Here is a 27,647-nt window from a genome sequence, read left to right as displayed (position 1 = left end):
ACTGACCTCAAAGAGTAAAAAGTAATATCGTGTATAGTGCCGCGGCTCGGTACGTATAACGTAAGAGTTTAAATTATTATCGCGGACTCCTTTATGCGGCGTGGGGTGCACGGCGTGAATTGTTGGGAGAAAGCAAAGTTGAGGGCAGCAGCACGAGCAGCGGGCTGCAGCAGCGAGTTAATTAACTTGGTATTCGCTCTGTAAATGTAATTAATTATAATTAACAATCTCGGCGAAATTGAACACGAACGGACGAGCGGTCACGCTCCGGGCGCGCGGAGTTGCTCGAGGTGCGGTATAACGTGGAGCGACCTGTAAAGAGTCTCGGATCCATCGCGCGCGCGCAACCGCGTCCCGTAGGACAATACGGGGATACTTACGATATATTTTAACACCCGGCGCGAAGAATTAACCCGCGGCCATCGAGTTGCTGCTGAATAGGTTGTACGGTGTACACGGTATATTCTATACACGATATGCGATGTATAGCATTAACCGAAGTTCGTACGATGTACGTACCTCGCATACGATATGCCTGATATTATCGAACGATGCAGAGCGATCTTCTCCGATAAAGACCCGATGCGGAATTCGATTCCCTTTATGCTATAAATTTACAGCGTACGTTTCACGGATCGATCTATACCTACTGATCGTAATTGATGAATTAATCGACGATCTACCGTGTAATATTTCGCTATGCGGTACGCAAATTTACGGAGAAACATTTTTTTTTCGCCTTCTTCATCATCCCGTTCTGTAAGATACATTGGAACGCGCCGCTACCGCGAGCAAAAATTATTTCGCGGCAATATTTGTTCGCCATGATTAGAAAATATACAATAAAATAATTCACGTTAACGCGAACATATGCGGAGAAATTCTACGTTAGAGGAGCGAAGAGAGATCGGGGGGGGGGGGGGGAGGGGGGGGGGGGAGGGGGGGGGGAAATTAATAAAAATATATACGTATATGATAGAACAATATCGTGCAGAGATATCATCGGAGCGGGCGTGATCAAAGGACGGATATAAAATCACCTTAGCGTTGGATCTCGACGATTACGGTATAACTTAAGGTGAAGCGAAGGCGGAGCTTCCTGGAAGCACACCTTCGTCGAGATTCACGTCTAACCAATGTAAGAAAACCGATGGTCGCGGTAAGCAAGGCGAGCCTTTAAAACCCCACTCAAAAAGGTGGAGCCTGAAAGGCACGAAGTGGCAGCTAGTGCCCCGAACCGATCCCCAAGGAGATCCTGGATCCCCTTCAAGAAGCAGTTCAAGTCGAACCCCCGAAGCTGTAGGTGCGCGTCGACGATTTTTTCCGTACAAAGATCGATAAAAATCGGTTCACCTGCGCACCTTTTCGATCGTCGCGCGATAAAGCGTACCGATACACATTCACTTTTACGGAACATCGGTATTCTTTCGCCAAGAATTTCGATATACATTCGCGGTAAAAAGTTTGCGCAACGTGAATCAGAAAGAAGAACGACGTAGCGTATACCCTACTGTGTCTAAGTTCAGCGAAGTTTAACGTATTTATCTGTCATTGGAAAAGTGTTCGACGGTCAGAATTCGCCTCCTTCCCCATCGGATAAAACTGGCCGATAAGAATAGGATAGCTGGACAGTGTCGTGTGAAGAAGTTCCGGAAGTAAGAAGCAACGGAACCCATAGATGGCCGTCAGCACCCTCAACATGGCACCCTATTTCACTGGATATCCATTCCAAGGTGAGGACCTATTATCATGTTGACGTATTATCTTCAAAACTCGAAACATTGCAAAAAATGAGTACCTATACCGATTCCTACCATGAATTTTGGAATCCAACTTTCGCACTGATTCATCCCTTACAGAATTTCACCGTTTCAAAAGAAGCTCATTTTCTCCGTTCACTTATACTCTGCACGATATTTTAAAATGACCTTGCATTTACAGTTTTCGATTCTCCGGAATCCAAAAGCACATAGGCCTAATTTCTGCGCGCGTGATGGTCACTCGCCATTTTCGATTCGCCATCCGGCGATACACGAGTCGAAGTCGTTGAGAAATCTACCGAGGTTATCCCAGCTGCCGCTGTTTTTTTTTTTTTGTTCGTTCTGTTCAAACAACTGCATACCATTGCATAATTATAGGCGAGACGAAATGACTTTGGTGACGAACTGCTGATGATAGTAGTTGGTATTGTTCGGCGCCCCGAGAGTCCGGGCGTCGCTGCGAGGTGCCGTGTCGTAAACGAAACTGCCGGTCATAAAACAATAACGTCAACCCATAAAGTGGGTCCTACCGATGGCTCCGAATTTTCGAGCCATTGGGACAGTCGCAGAGCTTTTCAGCGCGAGGAAACCAGCGCGCTAAAACTTGCCGACCGTATTTCGTCCGGTGTCGAAAAAATGTTGTCCGCAGGTCCGAATTCCGATCAGCGTAGATCGCGTAACGATTTCTCGGCTGATTTATCAGTTTCCGAAAATCGATTTCGGCCGGCGGAGCTTCGATCGATCGAAACTCGGGGGATCATGTTCCCTGGCCCAATATCTAGAAATCGGGCGAACAAAAGCTGCAGCGATTCATAAAGCGACGAATTACGATGAGATTCCGAACACCGCCGCGGATATTAACAAAGGGATAAAAATCACCGTTTCTAATTGACCGTTCGGTGTTTCACCTCCACCGTGCACTCGAAATCGATTTCAAGCTAATCAAAATCATTCGATGTTAATTATATTTTGAAAGTTTTACAACTAGCGCCCGCTGTCTCGTTAAAAACCGCATAGCGTTTGACGAACAAAACGGTATAATATAAAACAAAAGAATTACCGATCAAATCTCAAGGAGAAATTTAATCGACCGCCGTACCACATCCCTTGGCCCCATTTTTTCGTTATTTTTTTTTTTCTCTTTCTTTCCTTTTTTTATTTCACACACACAGTTGTCGCGACGTACAACGACGAATTCTCCCGTATCGCGGAATTACTATAGAATTCCAACGTGAGTAGAATAGAAAAATGAAAAAGAAGGGTAAAACGTATGCGAGTGAAACGACGATTCGACCTCGTCTTTTAAACGTGTAAAACGTAAAAGGAGAAGAAAAGCACGGCACGTAGGACAGAGCGGAGTACCTCGGAGCGGAGCGGAGTCTTCGCGTCAGGGAAGAAAAGAGCGGAGGATGTACGTACGTTGTGCGAGCGGCGAAGAGCATGGGGAAGGAGGCGCACGCTGCACCGTGCCGTGCCGCGGTGGGCGTCGAAGAAGGCTCAGGCCGTGAACGTGGGTTCCTAATGTCTGATATCGGATGAGCCCGAGGCGACGGTGCGATGATTGAAGCCCTCGCGAGTCCGAGACCGCGGCCTCGCCGGTCCACCGTAAGTAAGTCCCGCAAGAGATCGGAGATGAGGTGTGCGGTGCGCGAATCGCGGCATCTTGTTCCTGGTCGTTCGCCCGATAATCCCGAACGTTCCCTCATCGGCAACGATCAACGAAACCGCGCGCTTATGCTTTTTTCAGCTAATAACCGGCAACGGGATAATTACAAAAAATGAAAAGTGGGATATACATACATTCCACGTTGAAATTCGCGTGCAAAAAAAAAAAAATGACGCGCGCACCGTGTGCTGTAATCGATTGACTAAAATCTTGAAATCTTTTGTCCTCGGGAGGGACTACCGAACGGAAATATCACAGACCGCCACGACATCGGTAACTGTATTACGGCGGAGCGCGGGCTCGACGCCTCCTTCGAATTATGGAACTCAAGATTCGACTCTTGTGCGCGAGTCCCGACGGACTCAGGGGGCCCCGGGTCGTCCGAAGGACTCTCGCTGCTGCCGCAGTTGCGGGCGACGCTACGTTCTCGCTCACAAAGACCGAAGTCCTTCTTTTTTCAAATTTTCATTCACGAGTCAAAGACACGAAAATTTCGAACAACGTCTCATTTTCCGTCGATGTGTGTAAAACGAGGCGACGAACGCGAGACTTCCGGTCTGCGACGAACGTATCATTTTATTACAATGAATTAATTATAGCGTATCATCATTAGTCGGGTTATCTGTAGTCGTATATCGGAATAATTTCGTAACAGTTCGTTAAGCAGAATGAACTCTTAGCCGTCACCATCGCATGCAAATTTCCATATAATTTTCTGTGAAAAGAATATAACATTAGAACGTCATCGGGCGTCCGTTTATCGGGTAATCACACGGCTCTCCGTTCTCGGCGGGTATCTCGAGAGTTAATCATTACGCGGTATGAGGTGGCCGAAAATTGTCGACGCCAAAATTTGAATCCATTGAAAAACACCGCGTCCCGCACGGTATATATATATAGACGGGAGACGCTGGCAAACTGTATCGCGCGATTACAATCAACCCAATCAACGGAATTAACATGATCGCTCACATTCAATAACCCGTTATCAATAATTCATGTTCAAAATTATTTCCTCGCTCATTTATCCCCCCCCCCCCCCCCTTCGGATTCTTTGCCGCCCCACTTCACACCCTCTTAAAGCTACTCCCCGTCCACGGTGGCGGAATATTAACGAAAGGCGAAAAAAATCAGAAACGGACAAATTTCGCCGGAATTAGAAATCAAAAGCCGAATCCGAACTGGGAAAAAACGCGAGGGTCGAAAGAGTTGAGGAGATTTTTGAAATTCCGATAATATTTGTCGGACGAATTTGTGGCGCGGTTTCCGTTCGAGTCTGAGTTTTAAGAAAGCGAAACGTGTGGACGGGGCCTTAGCCTCGACGGAGTTGATCCCCTTTTGCGCTGGGGTCCACGTGCGTGGCGGCGCCTTTTGATCTCGTCTGTAATCCCGTCGGGCCCCGGGGCCGAGTGACGTCACACCAGAGGTGTCCCGGCAGGTAGGAACTTAGGGAAGGAATAAGGATCCCCGTTCCGAGCGCTCTAACGGCGATGAAAAAATATACCTTATACCTTTATTCGGACTGTTTTTTTTTGTTTTTTTTTGTTTTTGTTTTTTTTTCACTGTTACCCACCAACAACCGGTGAAAGAAAAATTAATTACGAACAATGTATTTTAACGAATGAACTCGATTCCGCGGAAATTTTTTTTTCACCCGCAGCCGCGCGGATGCCTCGGGAGATTCTAAACACGTGAAATTCAATTTTCCTCCATCCACCTCCTCCGTAATTTGAATCTCTAATTTTTGAAACTTGAGGATTTTTTCGAGTTTGAAATAGAGTGGGCGAACGTCGGCCGGAGCGTATGAATAAGAAGAAAGATGGTTAACTGCCCCGTGCAAAACCTCGACGCTCGGAAGGCTCCGAGCAAACTGTATACACGACGTATATACAGCGTGTATCCTTTGGTATACACAGGATACACGTATACGGTTTGGTTTGCGCGTCGAGTTTTGTTGAACACGCGAGGCTGCAGCGGGCGGCATACCTCATCTCATTCGGGTTCTTTGCCGCGTGGTTAGCCATATAATATTTGTTTGACTTCATAGTTATAATTAAGATAATTAAGAGGCACTAATTACCGGTAATTACGAGCGTTTGAGCGGCACCTTGCGTGTCCTGGTTTTGTCCACAACACACGTCCTCCCGAGCGACGTCTAGTGACCAGTGGTCCTGCACTGCGCGCAATATAACATGAGCAGTTACCCCGTCATTTCTATTTTTCATTATACGGTATACCCGCTTGTGCGGCGGGATGTCCTTTTAAAATTCCTCGCTTATACGAATCTTTTTTGTTTTTTTTTTTTGTTTTTGTTTCTTTTCTTTTCGTTTCTTTCATTTTACTCTCGCAGAGTCTGCCCAAGTACGTACCTCATCTCCCGTAATGAACGACCTTTTGGCCCCGACCGGCACCGTAATGATACGAAGAGAAAAAAAATGTATTCCTTACGTCTCTTCGGAGCGAGCTAATATTCATTAAATTCTAGAAAATCTCGCGATCCTCGCATTTCGTACAACTAACCGCAGGATCGGCACGAAAAAAAATTGCTGACGATTTATTCATTAATTTCTCAGGACAAGGCCGCGTCAATCAACTCGGCGGTGTCTTCATAAACGGTCGTCCTCTGCCGAATCACATCCGTCTGAAGATCGTCGAAATGGCAGCCGCGGGGGTCAGGCCCTGCGTGATCTCCAGGCAACTTCGAGTCTCCCACGGATGCGTATCGAAGATTTTGAACCGCTACCAGGAAACGGGATCCATAAGGCCGGGCGTAATCGGTGGCAGCAAACCCCGAGTCGCTACCCCAGAAGTCGAGGCGAGGATCGAAGATCTGAAGAGACAAAATCCCGGGATTTTCAGCTGGGAAATCCGTGACAAATTGATCAAGGTCTGTTGGAGTCCGCAAAACTAACGGACGAATGTTATTTTTCCACCCGATAAATTTCACGAGCGATATTTTCGCGACCGATCGAAGAGGCGAGGTATTAAATTGTCCAATGTGGTTCTGCCAGCAGGACGGAGTTTGCGACAAGGCGTCCGCACCGTCCGTATCCAGCATCTCGCGACTTCTGAGAGGACCCACGAGCCACACGAGACCTGGAGACGATCCTCGGAGGAATCACTCCATAGATGGAATATTGGGTGAGCTTTTTTCGGTGAAAATCCATCTCCGATCGTTCGAAGAGCGAAGTGATTTTATCGCGTCACGATTTCCCGTTGATATATACGTATAACAACTGTAGGCGAAAATATACTGTGAGAATACGATTCCTCGGTGCGTCTCAATTTGTATTTCCGCGGTCTCAATTGAATCGGTGTTGAGCATCGAGGAGTCGCGTTGTTACGCGCGGCGTCGTAAGTGCAACATTCAATTAGGGGAGCGTTTAAAAACCGAAGCGATAGATCACTCGAGACCGCTCGCTGGGTGGTTCGAACGAGGCATAGGTGTAACCGAGATCGAATAATAAGCGCGGAGCGAACGAGCGATAAAGACGGCGAACCGTGTAGAAAATCGCTACGTTGCGCGTTCTTCCCATAATACGGCCTTAAAAAACTTCCACCGAGATGCATCTCGTTCCTGTGAATATTATAACTAATTGACGGTGTATTTTTACTTTACGAACGGTCTAATTTTAACGCAACTCGCCCCGCGGACTCGCCGCTCTCGCCGCGCTGACCACCGCTTCTTAATTTTCCCTTCAGTTTTTAATTTCTCAGCCGGCTCCCACTTTTTTTTTTTTTTTTTTTCTTATTTCCCCTATTTTCTTCCCTTTCGGTTTCGCGGGTGTAAAAGAGTTGCGGGGAAAATAAGTTTGCGGTCGGCGATTCTGAAAGAGCGAAAAGGAGGGTCCTTTTTATTTCTTTACTCTTCATTATTATATACCGCGGAGAGATCTCTGCACGGCTCTTCACCGGCTCTCCACATCAATGCCGCGGAGCGAGGCGCGAAAGAAATATTAATACACGGACTCCCTGGCGCGCCGGAAGATCCGTCGAGTTTATTATCTTGTCCGACTCGAGATTTAGCCTCTTATTAGACTATGTAGCTCTCGCCCAATACCACCGTGAGTGAAAATCAAACCCCCCCCCCCCGTCAATTCCTACGGGGGTTGAAAAGAATTTTTTTTTTTGGCGCGCGGAACCTCGCGCCAAAATTTCCCAACGGAATTGCGGCGGTTAGTATAAAATGGGTCCTGTAGACCCGCGAGTTACGGTTGGCCGTACGGGCGTAACCGCAGAGCAGCGTAGGTACTAGCGCCGAGTGCATCGCATTGAGACGGGGCCCGAGGCCCCCGAGGTCCGGCGCAATATCCACAGAGGGACCACGCCGCGTGGCGTGTGGTCCCACGGACATGCGGAGCGAGTCTCTAATCTTGAAACCGCCAACCACTAACCACCGCATCACCATTTGCTCTCGAACGGGCAGTCCCGGAACGAAATGCCCCGCCGATTGGAAGACAATTGAAAACGCAATTACGCTATTGATTTAGACGTTTCCATTACGAGGCTGGACAGTCTCGAGGTTTAAAACGTGTCTTCACCTTTTCGATACGGGATACGGAGTTTCGTAATATACGATCACTTAGCGAGATTTTTTTCCTCTCCTTCTCTCTCGTCCGTTGAGATATTGTCATTGAAATTTCGTGAGTGGAATGCAGGCGGCATATTTCTTATTATTTTTTTCAAATACGTTTCTTGCCAATGTACACCGTACAGACTAAGTGCTCGAGGAGCCGATGCTAATGTGCTTTTTGCAAATCTTACAGTCGGCGAGGCTGGCGCCCCGACGTCGAGTCTCGGCTGTTAAATATCCTGACAACCGGACATAGCGCTTTCAAAATTAGAAACACGAATTCGAAGAGTCACGCGACGAGGCGAAATCGCATTCAGCGACTCCGAGGATCTTCTCATGCGATCTCGATCGATAGGCAATTTATCGCAATTCGGGCGACTCGTCCTACAAGTTGAACAATTTTCGATCGGATACCGAGATCTCTTCGGAATATCGTTCGCTCGTAAAATACACGCCGGCCAAATTCCTCTCGGTTGTAAAATACGCGAACCAGATCGAACTATTCCGCGGTCGTATTATAGGAGTGGGAATCACTTCGGAACGTAGCGCGAGGCGTAAAGAAGTTATTTCCGATGATATTTTTAAGTGCCTCGCCCTCCGCGTCGTGCCTCGACGTCGGGTCCACCCTTTCGAAGTTTAGGTTGGGTCGCGGGCTGAGCTCACCTGTAATCAGGGGGGAAGTTAATGCCAGGTCCGTGGAGTCAGCCGTGTGAACTGTGGGCGGTGCCGCTTCTTGCTTCCTACTATCTTCGGGATCTGACGTCCCGCGCGTGCTCGGCATCCGATGCAGACCGTATACCCGCGTGTATACACCGTGCCCTCGACTCTGCCTCGAACGTTGCTTCGGCTATACGCTATGCTATGCTACGGCACTTCTTTCGTATCGCCAGAAGTGCCACGGCGAACGGCAATAATAAACGATCCTCTCGTTTCGCCGCTCATTGATCTCATTAGTCGTCGGATTTCATCGATTAGAAGCAGCAGCTCGAAGGATCTCCGTTAATTTATCGCCCAAAATCGAGTCTCAATTTCCCCCACAGCCGATCGAAATCCACTGAGAATTAGCCGACTATGTCTACGAAACCTTTGGCCATCACCTGACGAAAATTCTTCCGGAATTTCAGGTGGCAGTAGCGGCGACGATTCCGACACGGAAAGCGAACCAGGAATAGCGCTGAAGAGAAAACAGCGTCGAAGTCGAACGACGTTCACCGGCGAACAGTTGGAGCAGTTGGAAGCTGCTTTCCACCGCACGCAATACCCGGACGTTTACACGAGGGAGGAGCTGGCCCAAAAGTAATTCCAGTACCGAAATTCTCCGAATTTTCGCACGCGCGCGTCGTCGACGAGCTTTTTTAACCCCCCGTTTCCTCGCTCTTTTGTCCGATAGGACGAAACTTACGGAAGCTCGAGTCCAGGTCTGGTTCAGCAACAGGAGGGCGCGTCTCCGAAAGCAACTGAACAGCCAACAGCTGAACGCGTTCAACAGCATGGGACTTCAGTCCTTCCAGAGCCAACACTACGGTACCGGTGCCGAGGGCTATCAAAGTTACGGTCAAGCGTCCGCCGCTGCAGCGGCGAGCACCGGAGGGTACTCCCAACATTACAACTACGGCGAAAACTATTACGCGGCTGCGGCTCAGCAGCAATGGCCCCGGGCTACCGCAGAAAACTACGGGTGAGTTTACCTCGTCTTATCTCACGATCATCACCGTCCGGGGTTCTTTCTATACGGTGTACCGTACGCGCGGTTAAAAAGCTAGCGCGGGAAATATGGTCATGAAAAGGGTCATAGATTCGTCCTTGAAGGACGTTTAAAACTATAGCCTGCACCGCTGTTATAATATATTGAGAAATCCCAGCGCCTGGTGCACACCAGGTGTTTCGAACAATTAATTCGGCCATTGTGAGGTAATAACAGGTTGGTCTCTCGGCCTACCTTACGGAGTATAAGTTCGAGGTGTGTATATGTACGTACGTACGCATTCGTCGGTAGCTCCGCTGTTCGTAGTATATCCCGGTAAACTTTAGTCGGCGGCGGATACTCGCGCGATGCCGCGCACTACGGAGAAGAGAAGAGAAGAGAAGAGAAGCCAGACTCGGTGTGGTCCGCAATTACGTATAGCTGCTGCTGCTGCTGGTCCCGGTAATGAAACGCTACCGGCTAATAATCCACTCTCGTGGTCGACCGGGGCACGCTGCCGACTGCTGCAGGGTCGATTGGTGGAATATTATACACACGCGTTATAATATGTATACATATGAGAGCGTTACGCCGTGGTGTGCTCGGCCGATCACAACGGCGCGCACCATTAATTTCAATCGATGTAAACTTTCTAGATAAAATTTCCGACATGAATTTCTCATTTCTATGATTTCCTTGTTTTTTTTTTTTTTTTCTTTTCTCCACATATTACAGGCTCTTCAACGCGTCGCATTACGGCGGTACGAATCTGTCGTCGGCGAATTTGAATCTGAGCAGTTTGAGCGGTGGCGTGAGTCCGACGGCGTCCAATATGAGCGCGTGCATGGTCCAGGGGGCAGGTTCTGGTATACCGAGTTCCGGTATGGCTCATCACGTCACTCCGCACAGCCCGAGTGAAGCCAAAAGCGGATATCCCTACCTCGGAGGAATAGAATCGCAAGTTTGTGGCAGAGTTCATTAAAAACAAAAAAATCGAGCGACGTTACATTGTCGCGGTATTTCCAAAATTACACCGTTCTTATGCCTACTGTTAGTAACACTCGTTCGCCATATTCGTCTACCCAGTGACGCGTTATCGATCGTTAAATTATTTATAAATACATGATTATATTATTATCGATAAACGCAAAGTATTTATAACACAGGATTCGATCGTACATCAGCTGCTACAAGTTACGTTAGTCCGCAAACACTTTTAATCTTGCCTCTATTATATAAATTTACGCATAATCAAACTAACATATACGTTATTATATAATATACATGTACATAGTATAACTATCCATAATTTTGCAGAGATTTAGATCATTAAAAATTGTAAATAAATATAAATATGATAAATATATATACGAAGCTATCTATAAAGAATAAAATCGGGAGTCTACGATATCGATTTAAGAAAATTGTAACTCGCTATATGTATAAAATTGGAGAATATTATCGCCTTACCTATAATCTTATATGTGATTGTCGTATGAAAACGCTAATAATATAATGACTAGTTCTTCGATTATTTAATTGGCCAGTTGTAAATATACGAGAAAAAAAAAAAAAACATATTATCACGATACCCGTGTCCTGTATGCATTATCTTAATAACTGAAAAGTACTATTCACACACGTGTTTCCTACGAGTATATAGCTGAAATTCTATATCATGTTCCCCATGCTGACCGTTCGATGTTCTCATCCATTATACCTATGCAATAAACAATTTGTTTCCTATAAACACGAGTCGATGATTGCGAAATGTTATTTTTTCTCGAACCCCAGCCACGCGGTACGTTCTTACACGGGAGATAAGGGGTGACAACAACAACAACGACAGGTGAGTCCCGCTATCGCGGTCTCGAAGAAGATAATCGAGCGATGGTGCGGTGGGTCCTCGCGCGAGTGCGGTGGGCCGAATGTGGTGGGCACTTCGACCGGGGCGTGGCATTTCCATGGAGTGGACAATGGTCCCTCGTGCCTTCGAGGGCTACTATTACCGGGCCTTGATGCCCCGGCGGTAAAACTCTCGGTTATTCTGTTGGGGCCCCGTATCCCCCAACGCTCCGACAAACGGACTCTAGCTGACAACGCGGCAATCAGACCGCCGTATATCTACCGCCTCTGTCACCACGCATTTGTGACCCATTGTGTGAACTGTGTAAGGCCCAACGTTGGTACCGACTTATGCACGTCGGTAGTTACGAAAACGACGCGACGTCCTTTCACAGCGCGCGTATAAGCAATCCATACATCGCTACAATTCTCGCGGTAGGTTTTCATCTAGCCGTGAAAATAAACCTGAATATCGAGGTAGCTAACGAAAACCGGAGCAAACTGCGATATGCGCATTTCGGTTTTTTTTTTAAGAAGAAAAAAAAAAAAAAGAAAAAGATAAAGTACTTCGACGCGGGGAACGAGGGTCGGTCAATTCGCCGTCGAGAAATTCCCACGATTCTCGAGCTGGACTTACATAAATTCCGAATTTCTGATGGATCTTTGTCAGCCATTTTACTTTTTCGTACCTACAGCGAAGTATATCCCTCGTCGCAGAACGCGTAGACATCAAACGTGTGGATGTCTACATCCGTGTGAATCGGTGTTTGATAAGTCATAGTGTTCGTGGACTGAGTCGCGACGTGCGAAGTTCAACTGACAGATTGGGCCCGTTCAGGGTAGTTTGGGCCGGATTGGGGCGCGCAGGGTATTCGTCGTCACAAAGGGACCGCTCAAAACTGGGCTTCAAGGAGTTTCAGGGGCGGGTCTGACTCGATGGCGAATCATTGAACGGAAGAGAACTGCTCCAGCGATATGTGGGGGGTCTGCTTTTGGCCTTATATATTTCCCCTCGAGATTCCACGACGCTTTTACACATATATTCATAGTTTTACGACGGCGTAAGTTCTGCAACAATTTCAAAAAATATCGCCTCAATTTTTCGCAAGATATTCACCGGGTTATTCGAATTTTGCCTCGTGCGGCATTAGAGTCTAGGTTGACTAGGTAATATAGATATACCTGGACATATACATATATACGCTTTGCGGAATGGCGCATTCGAGTTGTTGTAAATCGGTACAACGAGTTCAGCTATCGGCGGCGGAGTGAATATAATTCTCTTCGCATGACTCGTGCGCGACTGTTACCTTATTAACTATACGTGCATGAACACGCGTGCAGTTTTAACTTACGCACGTTATGTATATTTACATTTGCGGATCTCATTTATCGTACGTATGTACATACATATACCTATACCGCTACGCAACGTGAAAGACGAGAAAAAAACTGTGGAGTTTCCTATTAGTCGACTACGAATTTTACTTTTTTTTTCTTTTTTTTTTTCTATTCCAAGTTATTAAGAAAACTTAACTTTCACCGCACGGTATTTCGTAATAATATAGATACATTCGAACGAATGTTAAAAATCTGTTTGGAACAAAAAAAAAAAAAAAGATCTAAAAATTTCCCTCAGTGATTTGACCTGACCGTTCAATTTTTAATGACAGTCCCTAAATGTATAACTTCGTTATATATACTGCATAGCGGTTAGTTTTTGACCCCGCCTTTTTACGAGCACTAGACCTCTAACTCCGGTATTAATTAGTATATCAAGGTATTAATTATATTCCGAGGCGTCCCCCGCAAGTGTATAAATATTTTTTATATACCTACACACGTTACACGCGTGATGGTAAAAGGGCGGCGATTAACGCGAGAGATAAGTAAATGGGTGACGCTGATAATTCCCCAATTTACTAATTAGTAACATTAGGTAATTAAGCTGCCAGGTGGCTACTGTCCGACAAAATACCTACCACTCTTAGTTATATACGCCGAGGCTTTAAACCAGCCAATTGTAGGGCTACGAACCCGAGCATTATAGAACCACACGCGCTTCACGCCGGATTTTTAAATTATCGTACCGTATGTTCGAGTCCAAAAATTTTTTAGGTACTTCCACGATCTCGGGCGTTTACCGTAATTTTCATAGAACAGGAACTGACGCTTAAAAAAAAAAAAAAAACAGAAGATACGGAAAGGCCGATAGAATAATCCATTAATACGCGAATCAGTTTTTTTTTTTTCTTCTTTTTCTGTTGCATCTAAATTACGTCTGTGTATAATATAAAAATTTCTACAGGATCTTCTTTTTTTTTTTCTCGTTTTTTCCATGTTCTCCGTTTTTGTGAACGGTACATATATATATATATTCAAGCGCGAGCACACAATAAAGCTTGTAGAAAAAGACAGGGAGGTAGTGAGAGAGAGAGAGAGGGAGAGGGAGATTAAAGGACGAGAAGAAGGACGAGGCATAAGAGAGGCAGATGTGTCCGTCGTAGGAAAAAAGAGAGTTGCCCGGGCTCAGCCGTGATAAGCGTGTCGACCTCCCAAACGGTGACCGCGCCCCATCCCCCTTTTTCGAAGGGGCTGTTGTGCCACTAGCTACTAGTAACCAGGAACCAACCGACCGGGTGGCCCCCTGAAATATATATACCCTCGGTTTCCGATCCGGCGGCATCTCTTTGCAAACTATACGTATATATATATATAGCTTAAACGGGGAGAAATCTCACCCCCAGCGTAGCGCGCTGATTTTTCAAAGGAAGAGGAAAAAATAGGTCAGCAGAAATACGGCGCGAGGAAAATGGTGGGTGATTTTGCAAAAAAAAAGAATAACAAGAAGAAGTAGAGGGAAAGGTTTCCACATTGTCTGAAGGAAAATTTATAATTTTATGGGATCGTGATACGCTAGTCGCGTTATAGATTCCGTCTTATTTCTGCACAGGACGGATGGATTTAACGGAACAAGCCGAAGCAGATTAGGTCGTTAGGATAAAAAGGTGAGCGACAGGGTGGAGCGAAAGAAGCGAAAGAAGAGTCGCAAAATGGCGTTTGTTTGGCTTGGGTGATGCTCGTATTTCACGGTGCCTCGAGGTAACAAATGAAGAACGCGAAAAAACTTTCGTGCGTTGTGTATATATACATATGGCATTGCGGTGTATATATAACTCGAAGCTTATACTCCGGTTCTTCCGTCCGCGTGCACCATCGGGCTGATGTATACGAGCAGCAAAACTTCTGGCAGCTCAAACCACCAGTATTACGAGCCGTGACTGTGCCCGTTTAAAGACTCCGAGTTAATTTATTGTAATTAAAATGGCAAAAGCGAGCAGCAAGAAAAGAAAGAAAAATGAAAAAATTCCACCTCCTCCGGGGCATATCGCTTACCTACCTACCGGTCAAGCGACGTCGGGTACCCTTTCTTTGACCCGATCGCGCGCGCACGCCGTTCGACTGTGAAAAAAGAAAACAAAACAAAAGTAGAACAACAACGGAAGAAGAAGCCGAGCGACGTGATTTTCTATTCGCGTGCGATTATTTGAGAAAAAAATAACAACAACCTCTGTGTGAAAGGTATAATAAGTTAATTACAATGGCGCACAAATCATCGCCGGTTAAATATTCGTCTCGCAAAATGGCCGTGGCTGTGCGCGGTGGTAAACAGCGAATCGGAGGGTTGGAGTTCACACATATTGAAGTTTTGTACCCCAGGGGTGATCGGGACGCTGCGCTACGTCGTCCCAACCCCATGGCGGTACGTTTTGTCGCGATCCCAGCCAATGAGGATCGAGAACGAGGGGCTCCCGCCGGGTATATACAGGCCTTCGGATAGATTAATCAAAGTTTAACTGAACCAATGAAAGCCGTGCAAATCCTACAGAGGTTCCCATGTTCGCTTCCTAGCTCGCGGGACCCTTCGCTCATCCGCTAACGTTGTACCAGCTAGCCCTAGAGGAATAGAGGGGGGGCGTCGATGGGAAAGGCACCGCGACGCGTGCGGCTCGCTCTAGGTGCGAATCATCCGGCGAACCGTCAGTTGGGTGTTGCGAATTCGATAGTTGATCCAAATTACGATATCGCCTCTCAATTCTCCCATGTATAATTCAACACCCGCTTTCGTACTATTTACACAACCGTGTTGAGATCGTTCGTCGCGAGATGCGATAAAATGAGGAATCAAAAAAAAAAAAAAAATCATCGCATATATATTTCAGATCGCCGAAAAAAGATAAGAACTCTACAAGTATTCGACAATTTCGACGAGATTCGAAGCGACGCACGCGAGTGGTTATTTGGCGACATTTGAAACAGCAGCTGCTAATCATCGTCACGGTGAATTTTTATTGTCAACGTGATTCTTTGAGCAACGGAATTAATGGCAGTCAACGGTATACATCCTGCCCGTACGAAAGCCGAAAGCTTTTCCTCGAAAACAATTACCAGTCAAACATCCATTTTTCAATGTACGTACATAGGGTAGACAACACGAGCGTATACACACGGATGCACCCCGAAATACTGCTACCCCTAATAATGGCCCCGGAGATGAGAGCAGCGCTCCGCTGCAACGCCCGAGGGGTTGTCCAGATTCTGTGGAGCACATGGCGTGCACGGTGGTACCCCGTGCGTACCTGCGCTATTAACCAGCCGTAGCTACATAGACCGTATATACACGACGTCGGGCGACGGCTACGGGTTTGCAGGGATTCGAAAACGCGGCGTGACGCGCGGCGAATCGGCGAGAACGCGCGCGATCCCCTCGGTCCCCCGGTCCCAATTTCCCCTGGGCCAGCTGTCGGGCCCTGAAACCTGGAAGTTCGGATTCTCCAGCGAGTCGTGGCCTCTCAAACGGGGATCTGGTTCATTCATCACGTCCCTGGTTACGCGACGGCCGTCATCCCCCGCCCGCCCCCCGAGCCTCATAAATGTCCGTTAAATAAATCGTGTCGCGCGTACAGCGTGGGGGTTGAACTAAAAAAAAAAACCAAATGCGCGGAAGCATGTGCGGCTGAATTTCGAAAGTTCGGGGAAATAAATCTGCGTGTACAGAACACGCGCGCGCTTCGATTAGCGCTTCAATTGACGTCGCAAATCCGATCGGACTTATACACGTGTAAATCGTCGTAATCAAATTTCATGTTCGAAGCGCCCCGAGCTGGCATATGTACCGCGTCCGCGGAGACGTGTGTTAGGTTTGAAAAAAAAAAAGAAAACAAAAAAAAATACGAAAAATCTTCTCTCGCGCACGCTCTTACCTCCGTCTCTCTTCCGCTACCGGGAGCGCCCGTATAACTCTTTAGGAGAGCTTGCACAGGATATCCTTTTTATAGAATTCCGGCTGACAGCCAACCAGTTAGTCGAGTTTGCGCCATGAGCGTTTTCTACCTCCGCTTCTTCTTCCTTTTCATATTATACACGCGGCAGCTCGGGTCGCCACGCTAAAGTGCTGAGGGGAATAATAACAATAAGGAAATAATGAGGGCCGTAATACCGGCGCAAAATTCAATTTTTCGCAGCTAGTCTTACACGCTACGTTTAATTTGTTTCGCACTTTCGAACGGGGATTAGAAACACCGCGCTGTTCTGCACTTGTTGCCCCGCGCTCCTACCGTTCCACTGTACCTACGCTATACACGACCATCCCCGGTTCGGAAGTAGCTGTACTTCGATCGACGAATCGTTGGTACCTACTTCGAATTTCCACGACAAGTTCGAAAACGTTATTTTTTCTTTTCTTCGCGGCCCTCCGTTTTTTTTTTTTGTTGTTTTTTTTTGTTTTTTTTTCTAAACGCCGGAAGATAATCTCGTCGCGCGAAAGTCAGCTTCCCGGGTAGCGTGAAACAAAGGGTTAGCCACCGGCTGATCTGCTTATGTAGCCGAGTATAAGATCCGTCTGCTTTTCGAGGCGTAAAAGCCCGTAAAATATTTTGAGCAATAGCCGGTCGGATACCTCGAGTTCGGGAGCAACGCGGTAAGGGATTTTAAGCTGAGGCCGTCCTGACGGGATGTGAAAACATCTAGTGGGCGGTCCGAGATACACCCGTGTGCCAAAAAGGCTGCGCAAGTTCGCAGTGAGGAGTAGAGATTATCCGCGATTCTTGTCAAAATTGTACCCATTGTGGTGACAGTGGTTCTCCTGATTTGAAAATAATTTTGTTCTTCCCAGTGGGAAGCGTCACTTTTTTTCTCGCTAATCCCGTGGGGGGTGAAAAAGGTCAGTGGGTCTTAGGGACAGGGCGGTGATCGCTAACTCCTTCGAAATTTTTACTTCGACAGTAACGTCACGTTGAAAATGAAATCGTCAGTTGCGAACTCGCAGCGACTCGAATCGCCATCTCGCCATTTTACTTACAACCCTTGAAGCCTCGCAGGCCTTCGAACTAATCCTGAGAGAAATATTTTCGATGAAGATGTCTAAACTGTGAGGGTTGAAAAAAAAATCAACTTGCACAATTTTACATTCAACCGACGTTGCACTAATCCGTCCGAGATGTAACATCTGAATCCGAGCACATCGTGCGGGGCTTCGGATACCAAGACCAGACATTAGATCCATTAATCATCGGAGGGATCGGGGTGGGTAATGGAAAAGAAACTATCAACCGAATTGAAAGTGGAGAAAGGATTACGGAGGAGTCGAATTGAATAGTTTTAGCCTTGGAAGATATCAGGTGCGTTCCATGAAGCCGGGAAGCTTCGACCCCGCAAATTTAAACTCGCATATCTGACCGCGGTGGAGCGGAAAATAAAAATCTATAGAGCACCGATCGAATCGTATAAGCGGAAAGAGCGAGTCAGAACGAAGCAGCGTGTTGCATCCCCTAATGAGGCTTGTCGAAAGCGGGACGATCGGGCACGGAACGATCTGCGGCGCGAGGGGTTGAAGCCGTATATCCGACCACCGCTTCTTGTTTGTTGCTTTAGTTAAGCTAGTTAAGACGGTCGACGAATTAGTTTCGATTCGTCCTTGAGTAAATTTGGACATGGACACACACCGATCATCCTTCTTTCGTCAAGCCCCTACTAAGGACCGTCGCGGATGGATCGTTGATTGGTCAATCGGAGTGGATCGGTTAAAAAAAAACTCCAGAATAACGAGCCACGCGGTTTGTTTTTTTTTCCAGGTAACCCCGTAAAACCAACCGAGCAACCCTTTGCAGCATCACCGATCGACTCGTTCGTCCTCGCGTCGCTCGACCGACAGCTTAAACTAGGTAAATAAACAAGGTTTTAAAAAGTCAGGACCGCAGCTCGCGCGGGAGTTAACGGTTAACGGGGTTACTGTCATGTCTGGTGAGCTTAACCAGGGCTAAGACCGGGGGGGCGCATTAGTTCGGCGGGGGGTAGTACGAGCGGGCCAAGATTAGCTCCAGATTATCTCGACTCGAGTCTTCCGCGCGAATGTTCCGAGTCTTTGAAAGTTCGTTCATGGGGTTCGTTTCTTCTTTCCCGTCGATAATCCGCGCGCGGCTCTCTATCCTCGGAGCAAACAATTTCTCGGCAACTGCGGTGTGATACAGGTGAAAAAATAACAGCGCTTCTTTCGGACTCGGTAAAAATATATTTTTACAAATATAACGAACGCGTGTACGCCGGGCGCAGGTACACCACGCTTCGAGGCTTTCGCGCGGCTTGGGTGTAATAAAAACGTATTTGTGTCAGGAATTGATATATCTTCTGTTGAAATTGGTTTGAATTAGTATGTTTAAGTGATTCTCGAGTGTTTTCGTAAAACCCCTCTAGCCGCGAGTGTAATAACGGTTGTTAGGCGCCGTGTTGCTTTAGGCACTCAGGCGTTACAGGTAAACGCGAGTACGGGCATTGTGTACAGCGATCCTGCAACACCGATGCCAAAACAACCCGAAGGTATCACTTCTCCTCCACCAGCCTCGATGATTCCTTCCAACGTTTTCCTTCGAATCTCTGAAAAATTCACCTCACTTCAGATCCTCTTTTACTCTCCTCTTCGCCGAGAAGAAAAAAGAATGCGACTCGAGAACGGTTCACGCCCACCTCTTTCGGAAGCACTCGAGAGTGTCAACGATAAAAAATAAAAGAAAATAAAATATACAGCATCGCTACGGAGCCAAAGATTCCCGATTCTCTCGGGGATCTCGTTTCCCGAGGGAGGAAGACGGGTGAAAAAAAATTTCACATTCTTGGTGGGTACGTATACCTCGTACATTCGAAAATGCGGTGGAAATTTTTCGGTAAAACGATCGTCGCGTTCACCGTCGCGACCGACTCGGCCATCCGACGATCATCCGGTGAATAGATTCGCAACGGTTTTGCGTGGCCAGGTGCGGCGATCTCCGAAAAATGGTGAAATTACCAGATCGACGGCATATCGGTCCCCAAGCGGCGGGGCCAACAGTACCGAAAAGTGAGTCCCAAGGATACGGGAATTCTTCCCGTGCCACAGTTATACCGTTGGTCGGAGGATACGCCGCATATAGGTTTCGGAGCCCTTCCTTAAACTCGCGAGGGACTCTCCCGAGTCCCAAGCAACACCGGGACTACCGAATCGCGAGTAGAAAATTCTACCAACACCGGGCCGCGACCAATGGGACCCCATAGAGTCCTTAGAAGTCCGAAAAATGCCGCAGTGTGACGAAATCGCGGGCAGCCACCCGGGGCCCGCAGGATCCACGGTATACTCTTGGTGTGGCTCGTAGCTACGCGCATCCTCCGTATTTCCGCACAATGGAGAAGATGGCTCGTGTGCATAAAGGATCAAAAACGGAGAAAAAAAGAAAAAGGGAAGAAAATAAAGTACGGCAAAGCGCGTAAATTTTGCGGCGGTGTACACGTATAAGTCTTGGTCTTTTCCTCCGCGCTTTATAGCTGCGGATAACGTTGAGTGTCCAACATACCCATACACACATGTAATACAGATGGATAAAATCGAACCAAGTCCTGCGGGAAGTTCGTAGCGTTTGTTACAAAATAAAATTTTCGAGACGGGGATGAAATAACGGTGCCAGTTCCCCGTGAATGGTTACGATCGTTATTTAGGAGCGGTAGTTGTAAATTTAGGGGCAACTAAGCATAATTTATACCAACATTAATTAACTCGTGCATCGAACGAAGCGATGATCGTGTGGACGGAGGTATTCGGTATGTGTGAGCGTTTGTAGGAACGGCGGCATCCTGCAGGATCGAGATTGTATGGGTACCGTCCTACACACGTACGGGAGGAGGGGCGGAGGGAGGGGGGGAGAAAGAAACAGCTCCGATGTGTTAGGTTGGAACAGGACGAGTCTGGACTTTGAAGTTTCAAGTTCATCCGATGATTCGCTTATTAGCATTTAGAGAGGCTGCAGCAGCAGTTTGTTGTATAACCCTTTGAAGGCTCCGGAGTTTTCCTCCCCGCGGACTGTATCGTATTCTCGGTCGAATTATCTGACGTCATTCTTTCGTTATAAGTATTTCTTTACTTCTCCCTTAGTTTTTCTTCCCTCCCGATTTTCACGGAAACAAAAGTCCGAGATATCGTCAGAGACTCGACGATTGAATTGAAAGCGACAAAATTTCTCTGGAAGATATATTCCCACTCGTGCAACGCGTTTTCGTATACATATACCTCGATACAACGCGCGCGGTACACGATTAACCGGAATAAAATCAAAGTCGAGTAGCTGGGTTACGTTTACACGTAGGTCCGTACAACCGATCCAGAGTCACAACGATATCGTATATCAAGAACGGCTGTCACTGATCCAGAGGCCTTTTTCAACATGATTAAAATCACAAAGGAGCCGCAGAACGTTCGCAGCCGAACGTTTGGTGCGACTACTTCGCCACGTTCGAGCCCCCTCCCCCCCTACCCCCCAGGATGTAGAAGTGGGCCAGTTTCCGCAATTTCATCCGTTTTTTTCCGCATTCGCGATCACCGACGATTCGTCGTATTTCTAAATTCTTTCGGTACGCGGGGTGGCGTGAGTCGGCGGGAAAGACGAAACGAGAAATAAAAAAATTGCCGCCAGTACGGTACAACTTGACCTAAAAATCTTAACAGACTTTGCCCCCGCGACCTGGGCGGCGTATAAACCGAGTATAACGCAGCGTTTACGACCCGAGCTGCATATGTGGCAATTTTCACAGCGCGCGGATCGGTGCAGAAGCGGCGTACGGCATCACCCATACCGCCGAAGCACATCACAATTTATTTCTAGTACCTCCGACGAGCCGAGGGGATCACCTCTGGGTTCAGGGAAAAGATCTCCGGCGGAGGAAAGAAGAGGAAGAGGACGGGGGAGGAGGGAGGAGGAGCAGCTCCCGATCATTCACAGTGTAGCGCAACACGACCGTCGAGAGGAGATCCTCCGGCCCGAGTCGAAAAGGACTACTCGCAATTTTTCAGCGCGATTTATTAGAGCATCATTCTAGGAGTTTACGACGCACCTGGCCGCCCCTCGCCATCTTTGTTTCGCACCTGAGGGCCGCCAGACTAGAATCTCCGTCCTTCTCTCGTATACCTTATTTTCTTCGCGAGAACTTCTCTCACCCTCGTACCGCCGGCAGAGGTTAATTATTTTATTCTCACGCCAACCCACCCATCAGATTATACGTGTTCGCCTTCGGATTAGAACGAGAAAACGATCTTTTAAACTATACGGTTAATCCCGTTTAAGTACGGTCCGAAAAAAGTACCAAAATAATCATTTCATTGTGACGCCTCGATTGGGTGAAATTTTCGAATTTCGAACGAGGATGAAAAAATGAAAAGACAATCCCGACTGTAATCACGTCATTACAGACGGGTATCGATATAACAATCGGTCAATGCAGCCCTGCGATATATTCCGTACGTACGTACGGATGTGTGTGACAACCTGCAGCTATGGCTGCGATTCGAAGTGTCGCGGCGATGGACCGCGCGGGCACCGCGGAGGAAATGTTGGTGTTGAGCGTGCCGTTGCACCGTCACACTTCGTCGGTCCCCCAGAATCCCCCTTGACGGCTCCCCCGTATGCACGAGGCGTAGGTATAGCTGGCGAGGCACTCGCTTTTACTCGCCCGACACCGTAGCTGCAGCGCTTTTTAATTATACCCCTGATGTGCGTCATTAATGCCACCACAAAATGGAGACTTCATCGATAACACCTCGTGCCCTGCGGATTTTTTATTTTCTTTTTTCGTTTCTTTCGAAAACGATTTCCCCCCGTACGACCGTTCCTTTCGTTTCGCCGTACATCGTCCTATTTTACGACAAACGTGTTACGCGGTGGAAAAAAAAAAAAACTTTTTTATATTCAACAAAAATTGTACGAAGGACGACTCCGCTTTTCACCGTTCGACAAAAATCGGCAAAAATTACGAAAAGAAACGTTTTTCCTGCCGCTATACGCACGTGTGTCGTACAAAGGAGCACGAGGCACGTGTGCCGCGGGCGAACGATTACCGTTTAATTAGGCGATCTTCGACTCGCAGGTATATAGTAGCGCTATAGGGAGATACACCGCGCAGGGAATAAAAATCGGTACAGATGAGAGAGAACCGCCCACTACGGACGTAGTTTGAAAAAAAAAACATTTGAAAAAACAGTCGAGAGATGAAGAGAGAAAGACGGGACAAAGTTTAAAGTTAATTACCATGTGGGCCGAGGGCAGTCGGTCGACGCTCGAACTAACGGCAAAAGTAACGCCTCCCGCGTCCGATCTTCGGAACGATTCACGTTTGTCATCGGCATAACTCGCTCTTCGATCTCATAACTCACGCCCGCCGATAATAATCCTTTACAGCGCTACTATGTAGGGCTGCCACGAGCCCCGAACCCCCTCCAGGGTACAATTTTTGAATAAGAAGATAATTAAAGCTGATGCTAAACGGCTACCTCGTTGAAAACGAAAAAAAAAAGACGACAGATTTATTACCGATAATTCGTAGACGCCGCGCGAACTATGGTACGTATACGTATAGAAAACGAATTTCCTCGCGCGCAACGCGGGATCCCCGTGATCCATAGCCAAAATTAATGAGATCGGTAAGGAATCGGCGGTAGCCCACACGTTCGATCGGGATTCGATTCTTTTTTCGACGATGCGAGCGCGTCGGCGTACGTGAGAAGTTCGCCGCGAGTGTGCGTTGGTTCGCTTCGCGGTACGGTGCAGTGCGGGGGCCAATATTGCGCGCACGTCTCTGGATTTCAGAATGGCCTGCCGCGCGGAACTTGCTATTTAAATAAACCCTTTGTCGGTCTGTCGAGCCCATTACCCAAGTACCTTTATAGCTTCGTGTGCCGATATGCTGACTTACTATTTTATATACACGTACCTCCCCCGTGTACGCGTGTAAGGCCGCACGTATACCTGCCCGCCATAATATATATATGTATATACACGCGAATGCTCACAATATCAGCGACGCCGTTTACGGTTCCCAAATATATTCCGAATAATTTTTTTATTTCTTTCTCTTTTCTTATATAGTCGGACGATTTTTCTTCTTTTTTTTGTTTTCTTTCACTTTTCTCTGGACCCAAAATACACTTTATACGTATCCGCAGGTTTTTCATTTATGTTAATATAATAATAATTGAATAACAACCTGTTTATATACATTACGGACTGTTCTTTCTACACAATTTTCAAAATTCAGGGGGATAGTCTTTCGCCGTGGCATGAAAGCCGCTCGGTATATACACGCCTGGGGTGAAAACGGTTACCGAACAATCCTCGAAGACCTCCCGTGGGTTAGGCTTCGCTTGAGTTATTGGCTCTAGTCTCCGAGCGTCGCGTTCCGCGTGGTACCAGGTGACATGGAAAAATGAGACGATATTGTTTAGCTTTGACTTTCGACACGGGAAAGGCTGATTTGGTAAAAAAAAAAAAAGAAGTGAAAAAAAAAAAGAAAGCAAGGAAAAAGAAACCCGATACACTCGATTAGAACGTTTCATTCTTGAAATAATTATCGCGCAGAAATATTCTGTCGGACGTATACATATACCCCATCGCGCTGCGGTATACGATCGACAGGTAAAAAAGCTGCTGCCGTTGCTCCCGTAGTCACCCCGTGGCCAAAGGTCACCATATATACATTCTCGTAAAAAGTAATTTTCAAACGAGGATAACCAATGTCCGTATATACACACGTCGTTGCCTTGTACGCGATATATTTTCAGTCGCTACCGGACGTCGTCGGTATTTCTTTGGGAAAAAAAGAAGGTAAAAAAAAAAAACAACATAAGAAAGGACGAAACTTGGCTAAACTAAGCATACCGTGCGTTGGAATTGTGCCGCTCAAGATAGTTGTATGGGTGTATATAAAATCGGTAATATAGGTAAAAACTGAAGAGCCGCACATAAGTCAACCGCTCGCACGGGTGTGTATAGCTACGAGAGCCTACTGCTTCGTCCTCGGTGAACTTGAGGGTCAGAGGGGTCTTCTGTTCCAATTTTGTGCCCAATAAGACTAATTCGTTCAAAGGAACCGCGTATCGGTCGGTGGTCGGAATGGATTTTGCGTCGGTAAAGTTATCGCTTAGACTTTTGGTTAAATTATGGTGACGTTTTCGACATACCGCCTCGAATATCCGTGCGAAGGATATAAGTAGAATATGCTACATATACATATACATATATATACATCCCACACGGGAGGAAACCCACGCGCGATTTTGAGGCAAAAAAAATTTTTTTTTAAATTGTAATTCACCGGAAACGCTCTTGTACAAAAAATACCTAAAAAAAATTTCATCTCACCGTACCTGCGTCCCGTTTGTAAAATACAACACTTCTCAATGGCTACGCTATCATTGCAAGGGAAACGTATACAACCGCAGACGCGTAAAATGCAGACGCAATTATTGTCACGGGTAGCAACAAAGGAGCGTTACTCATTTTGTCGAGGGATGAAAAGAGCGGAAAAACGTGCGTTCGGTTGACGTAGATTCGATTCAGCTGGTGCACCGGTGAAAGATAAGATCTGTATTCGTTTAATAAACGCAACGGCGTCATCCGATGTAAAGGCGCACGAGATCCTCACGCATCAACGTATATATATATAAAACGGCTAATCGCTGTCCTATACTGTGCACAATACCCCCCAATTGTGACAAAAACACCGGCGACAAAGCGACTCACCTTTTTCCAACACAGAAAGAAAACAACGACGCGTCTCACATCGGTATGAGGTGAAAAAAAAATATCAGACTGTTTACCGTACACTTGCAACGTATTGAAAATTATGATCTCGTGTCTCAAGGTCAAAGTGGCTTCGAACGTCGTCACGGAAAGTCAGTATTACGAACGCGAGCATGGATTTGGAGAATATCGAATAAAATTCGACCGTATCGCGGTTAAAGCATGTTCGATTTTAAGACTTACCACTTTTTTCAAACGAACGGTAAGGGTTTTTGTATTTTATTTGAATATTTTTTTTTTTGGTGAAAGACCATAAGCATCGACCCGCACGAATAAGCAAAGGTTAAACGTCACTCGCGGTAAATGGGAATTTTTTGCATAATTTCCAACATTCCGGTCGACCGGGGTGCAGGTCCCTCAAGTCCTAACCACTTCTTCCTTTCAGTGGGTGGCCCAGTTCTGATCTAGTGTGGGCCCAATGTTATGCTAAGGATGCATTCTTCCGCTCAATAAGGCAATCAGAAAGATATTTGGAGCATTTGTGAGTATAATGAGGAGCGCCACAAGACTTTGGATAGGTATGCACTTCTCTGGCATTCACCAACGACGATAATAATGAGCTCCGAAAGGGGTGGTGCTCACTTCCACTTCACGTCTGATACGTCTTCGATATCGCCTCGTTGCGGGACACGAGCGCGACGCATAGTTATAAAATAGCCAAGATACATGTATACCTATACACCTGAACGAAAATCGAAAAAAAAAAAAAAAAAAAAAACAATTTAGATGAGTCCTGTAAATATTCAGGGTCCACGCTTCACGTTGAAAGTTTCCATTTCTCGACCATAGGAGAAGAATAAACAAAAAGGAATGTCCTTCGAAAAATAATGAATGATATCTCTCTCCTTTATCCTTTTTTTCCCAAATATCTATACGCTCCGCAACCGGTGCAGTATGCGTATACGTACATACATACATATAGATACGTGGTATGGGCAAATGAGCACCCCTCAAAATTTTCTATTAAAAGTAGCAATTAGTCCAAGTCCCAATAAATCTTTTTGAGTGATACCATCGCATCAGTCGTTGTCAAAGGCCCGTGGCGGAGGGCCCAACGGACCCCACACCACTCGGGGGCCCGCAGCAAAGATTTTCGAGAGCGGTCGTGTTTTGAGTAATGGGCGGCGTGTCGTTGTTATGTTAAACTAGGTGAGAACTAGGGTTGCGGTCCATTAGAATTTTTAATGCGGGCGTTTAGTGCAGGAGGAGACTTTAATGCCCATGGCTGGCGGCAAGCAAGCATGGTCGCGCGTACGGAGCTCCTAATTACCAACGAGTCGAGCCATACACGCCGCCCCGCTCGAGCGACGACCAAAAAAAATATCAAACAAAATAAATACTTTCATATTTATATATGTATGTGTATAACAACGCTGTGCACGTGACGCCATTTTGTTACCGAGCGAAAACGAATATCTCGGTATTGGTTATCCTCCCAGGCGAACCTGCGGCATCACCTGATATATTATAACAAAAAGGCACGGTGTACGTACCTGGTATAGATGCCTATACATATAGTTGAACCGTATATATTTGGAGTTTGAAAAATTACTAATCAATTTCTTCCGCGCGTTATACCGTGCGTTGCCCTTTTTCAAAATTTTCTCGCATCCCCAGACACGGCCAATCAGCATTACGTTTTCTCCGTCCGCTGACCAATCGATGCGGGTAAAATTTTTACGCACCCTTAAAACGTGACGGGTCACGCTTGTTTGCTCGGTTGTAGACAATTGCGACGCCTGTACGAAATCTATGTATACTGCAGGGACGCGAATGTACTGCGAAACGAATAGGGAGAAAAATACCTCGAGGATCCGCGTGTAGAAAAGTTAAAAGCGATCGTCGGAGTCACCTTTAAAATCGGAGTAAACCGTACACAACCCCTCGCGTTATCAACGCCGAGGAAAAAAATCGAATTCTTGGGCTACCGATCGCGTCGGAAAGGTTATCGTTGTTGTTAGAATGC

At 46.7% G+C, this 27,647-nt stretch overlaps 1 protein-coding gene across 2 annotated transcripts; it reads left to right on the top strand.

Moving 5' to 3' along the window:
* Positions 1–1,237: 1,237 nt before the first annotated feature.
* On the top strand, positions 1,238–11,433 carry LOC105684408 (protein gooseberry-like). Of its 2 annotated transcripts, none has more exons than XM_048653600.1 (6): positions 1,238–1,733; positions 6,000–6,313; positions 6,441–6,567; positions 9,124–9,295; positions 9,390–9,677; positions 10,419–11,433. In XM_048653600.1, exons 1-6 carry the CDS (start codon positions 1,679–1,681, stop codon positions 10,663–10,665), a joined length of 1,203 nt encoding a protein of 400 aa, XP_048509557.1. In that variant the 5' UTR covers positions 1,238–1,678; the 3' UTR covers positions 10,666–11,433. The 2 variants fall into 2 exon arrangements, with proteins under 2 accessions (XP_048509557.1, XP_012253141.1); XM_012397718.3 differs by having other exon boundaries at positions 1,239–1,733; positions 6,438–6,567.
* The last annotated feature ends 16,214 nt before the right edge of the window (positions 11,434–27,647 follow it).

This window comes from Athalia rosae, chromosome 4, assembly GCF_917208135.1.
Source record: "Athalia rosae chromosome 4, iyAthRosa1.1, whole genome shotgun sequence".
Taxonomy (NCBI): Eukaryota; Metazoa; Arthropoda; class Insecta; order Hymenoptera; family Athaliidae; genus Athalia; species Athalia rosae.
The sequence above is the reverse complement of the archived record's forward strand: the minus strand, read 5'-3'. Positions and strand labels throughout refer to the sequence as shown.